This window comes from Lichenostomus cassidix, chromosome 2 (assembly GCF_008360975.1).
Source record: "Lichenostomus cassidix isolate B80296 chromosome 2, HeHo_3.0, whole genome shotgun sequence".
NCBI classification, from domain to species: domain Eukaryota; kingdom Metazoa; phylum Chordata; class Aves; order Passeriformes; family Meliphagidae; genus Lichenostomus; species Lichenostomus cassidix.
In genome coordinates this window covers 3,415,057-3,423,843 of record NC_139482.1, presented here as the reverse complement: position 1 = coordinate 3,423,843, position 8,787 = coordinate 3,415,057, and the positions used below count along the sequence as shown (strand labels likewise).

At 43.0% G+C, this 8,787-nt stretch overlaps 1 protein-coding gene across 2 annotated transcripts in view; it reads left to right on the top strand.

Moving 5' to 3' along the window:
* Nucleotides 1-456: 456 nt before the first annotated feature.
* The window catches only part of MINDY4 (MINDY lysine 48 deubiquitinase 4), a 65,596-nt gene continuing 57,265 nt past the window's right edge, over nt 457-8,787 (top strand). Inside the window, exons 1-5 of one of the 2 annotated variants that reach the window (XM_085050157.1) lie at nt 457-669; nt 2,130-2,249; nt 2,821-3,020; nt 5,455-5,713; nt 7,348-7,763. In XM_085050157.1, the coding sequence (XP_084906283.1) occupies nt 631-669; nt 2,130-2,249; nt 2,821-3,020; nt 5,455-5,713; nt 7,348-7,763 (1,034 nt within the window). In that variant the 5' untranslated portion in view covers nt 457-630. Of the gene's footprint in view, nt 694-2,129; nt 2,250-2,820; nt 3,021-5,454; nt 5,714-7,347; nt 7,764-8,787 lie in introns of both variants that reach the window. The other variant, XM_085050156.1, reaches the window with a different exon arrangement.

Below are 8,787 nucleotides of genomic sequence, written 5' to 3'. Positions count from 1 at the left end.
TTAAAAAGAGAGAAATAATCAAAAATCCGTTTCCTCTCTCAGAGGTGAACTTTCCTTTATTAAATATATATATTTTTACATATTATAATATATATTATATTAAAGATATTATATAACATATAGATTGTATATAATACATAACACATATACATATATTGTATGGTATATTATATATATCATACATTATATACTATATACATTACACATAATATGCTATATATTATATATTGTATTATATTGTATTATATTGTATTATATTGTATTATATTATATTATATTATATTATATTATGTTATGTTATGTTATATTATATTATATTATATTATATACAATCTATATGTATATAATGAGTATTTTTTTTTAAATTTTTTTTTTTTTAATAATTCCAAGCAACCACCCAGCCTCTCAATCCAACCTCCCTCAATCCCAAGTGTCTGCCCCGCTTCCTCCCTCCCTCCCTCCCATCCCAGGGGGAGGAGTTGTCCCCGCTTCCGATGACATGGTACCCACAGCAACATCCCTGCGGGATCCATCCCGCTCCGGCCACCCCGGGCAGCGGCGATGCCTCCGGGCTGCCATGGACTGAACAGCACCCTCCCCACCCCTGAACCCCTTGTTCGGGGCTGAACAATGGACCACGCCTTCGTGCAAGAAGTGGCCGCATCACTGGTGAGAGAGTTTCTCAGTAGAAAGGTAACTCGCCTGATTTTCTGCCGGCCGAGCCCGGGCGGGATGGCGGCGGGAGGAGGGGAAGGGCTGGAAATCGAGGGGTGCTGGGGGTTTAGTGCAGCCTGGAATGGGCTGGAAGGGAAGGAGGGAAGGCTCTGGGGTGAGCAGCTGGACTACATCTCCCACAGTGCCCTTTTATTGCCGGCGGGGAAACCTCTTCCTCCCGCCCCAGCTTTACCCGTGCCTGCCAGACCTGAAATTAAATCCAGAATCGCACTTTCAGCTTGGTTTTTGTTGTTGTTGTCAGTTTCACTTTGGTTTTGGACTTTTTTTTTTCCTTGAGTTACCTATTTTGATGTTGTCCTTCTGTTTGCAGCCTATTTTTTTTTTTTTTTTTAAGGCAAAAGGTGACAGTTCTGGAGAAACTGTTAACGTGTATTTTCCCCCCCAGTTTTCAAAAACAACTCAGCAGAAAACCCGTTTATTACGGGGGGAGGGAATTGAGATAAGGGGAGGAAAGAGGCCATTGTAGCTGTCACAAAATACTATAATTAATTTATAGCAATTAATTATACCACGCAGGGATGTGGGGAGTGTGGGATTGATCAGACTGAAAACCACCTTCCTGTTCAATCCTAAGGAAATACTGCTGATGTCAGACCCCCAGAGTCAGGAATGAGCTGCCTTATATCAAAAATTAAACAGCCTCACTGTCTCATTAAGTGATGCACAAACCTCAGTCTCATTTTTACATCCCGTCTCCAAATTCACATTTTCAAAACACTGATAATCCTTTGTGCTTCTGCTTCCCCTGAATCTTTCATACACATCAGAGCCTGCAGTGCTAATGATCTTTTATTTACCACAGCTTGGCCTTAATTTCCTAAATCTGAGCCAGACACTCTGTCAGCAGAAAAATAAATCCTTTGTTGTGACAATAACCCTTCACAGAAGGAATCAGGGCTTTCTACCTCAAAATAGTAGTCTTGTGTTGTACCACTTGAATTAGTCTGGGATCCAGCTCACAGTGAATCAGTCTCTCCCTTCAGAAGGGAAGATGCCCATAGATTTTGTCTCTGAGTTGTCTATGGATGATGATCACAGACTGAAATTTGAGGAAGTTTAAAGACCCCAAACTGTCTGATGCCATGGAGATCTGACTGATTTCCAGCTTGGGGCTGGTTGGATTAACTTCAGCTCAGGGCCTTTCATACAAACCATCAATCTCACGAGGCTGTTTGGCAGCTGAAGTCACCTGCATGGAGGTTTTCGTTTTTCTGTGTTCAGTAACTTCCATCTCACAAAGCCACCTGAATTATTTTCACATCATAATGCAAGATTATACCATAACCACAAGTTCTGAGCGTTACAAATTGCTGCCATCCACAAGTTTTGTGTCACACCCAATAAAACCAAGAGTAAAACATTTAGGTTGTTTTTTTTTTCCTTTTCCTTCTCAGGGTTTGAAGAAAACCATCACCACCATGGACCGGGAGCTTCCCCGCTCTGAGCTGAGCATCAACAACAGGAATGAGCTGCGGAATGTGCTGCACCTGCACTCCCTGTACAGACAGAACAAGGTGAGGGAACACCTGGCACAGTGTGGAGTGTTCTTACATGCCCACTTCTATTTGCAGCTTTAGATATGGCACAGCAGGTAAACATTACACTTCCAGCATTTATTAGCCTTTAAAATGCAATTTAAACAGTTCACCATGATGCTTTTGGTCAGCAGCATGAGGTATCTTTGTATAAGTCTAGAAATGTCACTTCAAAAAACCCTCTTGCTGGGTAGAAAAGGTGCATTCTGACACAGTTACCACACTTTGTAATATTTAGCTAAAATGAGAGTCAGAAATCACTGTAACAGGGTTTTTGTTTTTTTTTTGTATCATGCTTCCTTCATTTAATACAGCAGCCCCTTCGAGCTCCTGACATTCTTTAGTTCACATCTTCCCCTTCACCTTCTCTAGCTGACATCTTCCAATTCCCTGGATTGTTTGTTCAGTCACACCTAGGAGACACACACAGGTAATTCCAGGAAACAGTTAAAATGTTCAGTTGCTGTACAGTGTCAAAATAATGTCCTGCAGGCAAGACTAACACAGCATTTCAATAGTCACCAAAAACTTGATTTCTCTTTTTGGCCAGGCAAAAGAAAACCCACTGAAAACACTGCTTGAAATTATTACAAATTACTTCCTGGAGCACCGTGGGACTTCCAGGAGCAGTGGTTCCAGCTCTGCCCTGCCAGCTGCTCAGAGTAAGAGCTCAGCATCTCACCCACCCAACCTGGAGGGGGATCATGGGAATGCCAATGCACTGGATGAAAGCAAAACTCAGGTCTCCAGGTGCAGTCAGATTTATTTCTCTTTTCTCTGTGTATTCACTTTCTTTTAAATTAAGAAAAATAGTGTTAGATGTTTTATCTCTTTTTCAGCTCTGTTACGTTTTATTAGTTATCCTTATAACACAAAACTTAACTTTCCAGATTATTAAAATCTCCTGTGCAAGCCACCCTTCAAAAATTATTTTTTATGTTCCCTAACAATTAGGAAGATTGATAACAATTACATCTTTCAGTCACCGAAGCACATAGAAATAGGAAGTTTTATGCCTTTTAAATTGAAAATACTCAAAGTGGAGCAGGTTTGGATGGGAAACAAACCACCTGTGCTCAAACTACAGGTGTATAAATGCCTTATAAGCAAAAGCAAGATTTAGTGTCTTAAATCCAGTGTTGTTACATATGGTGTAGGTTCAGCTCTTGCAGAACACCTGAAAATAGTGTGTAATCAAGTTTTTCATTTGTTAGTGCCTCAAAGAGAATTAACAGCCCTGTGCTTCCACAGAAAGCTTTTAAAATGGGCACAGGAGTGTAATTCACCTTCCCAGCCTCCACTCTCAGGGAGTTAATCAGGTTTTATTCATCATAAACACAACAAGCCCAAAGGAGTCAAGTCTGAGCATTAGTGCTTGAAAAAAAATAAACCATGAAGTCAGAGGACTTCAGTTCTTACAGGGGAAGAAAGCCAAAATGTTTTAAGTTGAGCTCAAAAGCAGCCCTTGAAAAGGAGGCAGGGCAAAGGTTTTTTTGCAAAGGCTTTTTTTTTCTTTTCTTTTCCCCCCCTCTTTCTTTTCCTTTTATGGATCTCTCCCACAGAGGAGTCCCTGACACTGCTCTGGGAGGGCACAGCAGTGCTCAGTGGTGTTAACATGGGAAAGGACCTTAAAGATCATCTCATTCCACACCTTCCACTGTCCCAGGTTGCTCCAAGCCCTGTCCAGCCTGGCCTTGGACACTGCCAGGGATCCAGGGGCAGCCACAGCTTCTCTGGGCACCCTGTGCCAGGGCCTCCCCACCCTCACAGGGAACAATTCCTTCCCAATATCCCATCTAACCCTGCCCTCGTTCAGTTTAAAGCCATCAGCCTTGTCCTGTGGCTGCACAGTTGCCACAACAAGGAGTATTGTGGGCAGGTTGAAAGGTTTTTTTCCATTTTTTTTTTCAGCCCACAAACAGAACCAGTCAGGGAAACACCACAGCAAAGCACAGCTCTGGGTCATCCTTGCCATCATTATCCCCTCTGGGCAAGGGAGAATCAGGGATTGCTAAGGTCAACCAGCCGGTGCCTGAAATTCGCTTAAATTTCAACTGCCTGGATAATTTTTAATGATGCTTTCAGGGGTGGAGAGTATAATCAGACAGGACTCTGCACTGGTTCCTTATTAACAAATCTTTCCTTGTAACTTTCCTTTTGGAGGTTGGTTTGAGTGTCTGTGGCTGTTCTGTCTCTAAGCCAGCACACTCAGTTCACACACTGTGTCCTCACAACACGAGGCACACTGCTTGAAAAATGGATAAATCAAAGGAATAAGTTTGTGGGATAAGTTGTTTCAGCTTATGGAGTTGCTTTACAATAAATGTGGATGGAGGTAAACATCCCAGAGTGAAAAACAAGTTGAGGGACAGCTGTATGAAGGAAGGCAAGCATTTTTGGGTTATATGGAATATAAGTTTATAAATGGACGCAAAAGAGGTCTCACAGAACTGGCAAGTACTCAATAAAATAACTTCCATTACTGAAGTGTCTCTCTTTGAGCTACAGCTGAACAAAGAGTGGGACAGGTCAGCACAGTTCAGTCTAAGATACATGAGAACAGAGGATGTGAGCAAAAGTGTTACCAAATTTTCAAACAGATGGAGAAGGATCGAGAACTGCTAGTTGAGGCTTAGGACCTGTCTGGTCATATATAAAATGCATTTTCTGCTGTGATACGCAGTCATGCAATCACAGAATGGGTTGGGTTGGAAAGGACCTGAAAGATTATTTATTTCCAACCCCCTGCCATGGGCAAGGACACCTTCCACTATCCCAGGTTGCTCCAAGCCCTGTCCAGCCTGGCCTTGGACACTGCCAGGGATCCAGGGGCAGCCACAGCTTCTCTGGGAAATCTGTTCCAGGGCCTCCCCACCCTCACAAGGAAGAGTTTCTTCCTAGTATCTAATGTAAATTTCCTGTTTCAGTTTGAACCCATTTTACATCAAAATAAAGCATGAGATTAAAGTGCTACACATCTTCTAATCAATTATCTGACACATAATAATGACCCTGAAATAATGTCGTGAAGTCCTGCATGCAGATGTTTAAGTGAAAAGTATTAGATTACCATTCCAAGATAAAATGTTACTTAATTTGACAGCAGTGCTTTAATTAGCTGCTTTTACCAATTTAATTGTGCATTACCTTGCTGTTTGAAGCTTTTCCTTTTCCTTCCTTGCAGATACGATGCTGAGAATCTCCCAGATAAAAACCTTCCACCCAGAAAACATCAGCACAGAGGTGACAAGTGCCACCCAGGGACAACACACAGCAGCACCTTACCCTGTGCTTGGGACAAGAAGTTCAAAGACAGTGGAGAAGATCTGAAAGCAGCTCTGATTTCTGAGGAGCTGAAATCCACAGGGAAGGAGAAGTCAAAGCCCAGGGCTGGGCTGGTTGCCAGGGGAATGATGGCTGGACCAGTGGCAAGTCTAGCAGAGGTGATTCCCAGCACTTACCAAAATATTTGGCTTGCCAAGTAGTGGATTTTATATCCAACCTGCTGGGATAAAAATCATTGGCAAATAATGTTAAAATGGCTTCTGGATGTTAATCCATTAAATCTGCAGGCTGAAAAGATGTGGTAAATTAGGAGGATTGTTCTGCTTAATTCAGAGTTTCAGATGTAACCACTGCAGACAACTACCCCCTGCATGTCTGTGATCTCAGGTCACCAAATTCTTTTATGAATCTTTCCCATTCTTGGTATCTCTTGGCAGATTTTCCTATGAAAATTGCTTTTTTACCTTCACAGAGTCTGTTTTACTCTGTTTTTCACAAGACCCCACATGTAATCAGTGGCAGTTTGGAGCCAAAGATTGTTTTCAGTTCAAAATAAGTTTCTGAATTGATCAGGTCAGACCATATTGCATCAATAAGTGCTTTCAAAACCCAGTTAAAAATTCTTGCCTATTTTTTTTTCCTTTATGCTGCTTTTATATAGCCAGGGACTTTTCCAGTATAAAATTAAGCTTGTAATAAAGGGAAATTAAAGTATTTTAATTATATAATTTAGATAGTGCTGAAGAGCATATGGAAGTTAAATGAATTAGTTTGGGTTTTTTAAATATCTCTGATTTAGAAGTGAAGACTAGATACCTGCACTGGTAGATACCAGTAAATTCCTTATATGTCTTGATTTCCTGAGTTGGATAGAACCCCAAGATAAGCTTATAGGAGGTATTTTGTCGATGTTCTTAGGTAAAGGAAAGCATATTTTAATGGAATGGAGCATTTTTAATACTGGTCAAATTTTAAATAAAAGTGTTTACCTTATTTATTACTGATTTTTTTTTAAAAAAACCTGATTTACTCCTATTGTGATAATGGCTGCAAGTTCCCCACACCCCTTTCTTAACGACTGTACCTGTCACCTATTGTCCCTGCCTTCCCTACTCCACACAGTCCTAGCCATGCCCCCAGTTTTCCCTATTGGTTCCTATACTCTAACCCCACGTGGCCCGGGCCACTCCCTCGGGTTTCCCCTATTGGTTCCTGTACTCCTAACTCTGCCCCTGTACCTCCCCTGTGCCCAGAGGTCACTGGGCCAGTGTGCTGTCCCTGCCCCTCTCTGTTTCCCTATAAAACCCCTGACCCTCCGCCATCTTGCTGTCTATGCTCCACGTGTGTCTATGCTCCACATGTGGCTGTGCATGTGAGGCCTTCGCCCTCGAGGCATCTCTGCCTCGGGGAGGTCGTTGGCGTCTGCTGCACCATGGGAATAAACATCTTCCATGGACACACTGCATAGACCCTCCTCGCCTCCTTTATCACTGCCGGTTGTAGAAGCAGACGGACCAGAGCTAGCCTTATGGCTCCCCGGCCGGTGAGAGCGCAGTGTCTGCCCTGGGACAGAGGGTTTGGAGCACTGAGGCGCTGAACTGGGCTGGGTAGAGAAGCTCTAGGGTAAAGTCTGCTGTAACATCCTCTAAACCGCAACATACTCCTTAAGCTGATTCCTAAAAATAAACAAATGTTTAGCGCAGAAATCAGTGCTTGAGCTTTCCTTTATTTTTCGTGTTTATTTTAAACTATACAATTTTAACCTGTGGCTTTCATGGCACTTTATTTCCAGGATCCCAAAAAAAGGAGGCTTTCCAAACGATCCATGATCAGCAGCACAGCTCAGCTCAGGGGTGAGGAGCACGAAGAACAAGACCTGAGTGTCCCAAACACTGATTTTCAGGAAAGCAAAGCATCTCCAGCAAAATCCAACATGGAATTTGCATCAAAGACTGTGCCCAGCTCACACACCAGTTCTGCCTCTGAAAAACCAAGGAACAGCCCCAAAGATGGAGATGATTTTTTTTCCAAGCTGCTGTCTGAGAGAGAGAGGACCAAGGCAGAAGAAAGAAAATCTCTTCCGAGCTTTTGTGCAGACAGCAGTGAAAAAAGCCTTAAAGTGAGTGCTGCTCACAGACATGCAGGGGCTGGGAGAGAGAAGAAGGAAAGATCCCTCAAGAAAAGTGAGAGTCGCTTGTCAGGCCACAGGTGAGAGTCTTTGTAGGAATATTATGCTAAAATAGGGTTTTTTTGTCTTCCTGCACTACTTCACATTGATCTAAAAGTTTTAGAAGTGTCTCCTTCTGTGAGCTCCAAATACATGTTTTTGACTTTTCTTTCTCTTATATTATTAGTTGATCTTTTTAGATTTTTTATCTTTTTCTGGGTAAAATTTAAGAGTTGCAGGCATGGCATTGTCTTTATTTATACACTAAAACCGTGGCCAGATTTCCTAAAATTACTGTTGCTATTTTGTTTTCCAGTTTAATTTCTTGTAAACCTGAGATACCCTTTGTTGAGGCCCTTTCTAGGAGGAAGCAATTATGTATTGGGTCTCTCTGTGTTTATGTTAGGGGCTGTGGGAATTATCAAACTGGGGATCTGCTGGAGCTGGAGTGGCCAGGAGTGGCATTTGCTTCTTGTCTGGAGCCAAAAATCAGCAGAAAATAGTTGCCAGCATTCTACAGGGTGTTGGCTCACTTAATTTGGAAAAGATTACTGTGTAATAGGCCAAAGTACTGCAGTCAAAAATCTTAAAACTGTGGTTTGGTACAGCTTGGCTGAGCCTGTAGGGTGGTGCTGCCCCATCACCCCATCCTTCCCAGGCCCAGGATGGTTTATTGCCTCACACTGGGCAATAATTGGGATGAGCAGAGCTCTGGCAGCTCCCCAGCAAAGCTGAGAATATCCTGTGTATTCCTGGTGTTTGATAATCAATGAATGCAGGGTTCATCGTGGATGCGCTCCAGAGGCACAGTGGGCTGGATGGAATTCTTTGGGAAGGCTGTGTCTGACCAGGAAAACTCTGTACCAACTCCACTTGCTGAGTGCCACACTTGGGTCACAACAATCCCATCCAGGGTTAAACGCTTGGGCAGAGTGGCTGCAAAGCTGCTCGGGGGAAAAGGCCCTGGGGGTGCTGGGGACAGTGGTGGACGTGAGCCAGGAGTGCCCAGAGGGGCAGGAGGAGCAAGGCAGGGATTGTCCCCATAGGCTGGACACTGCTGAGGTC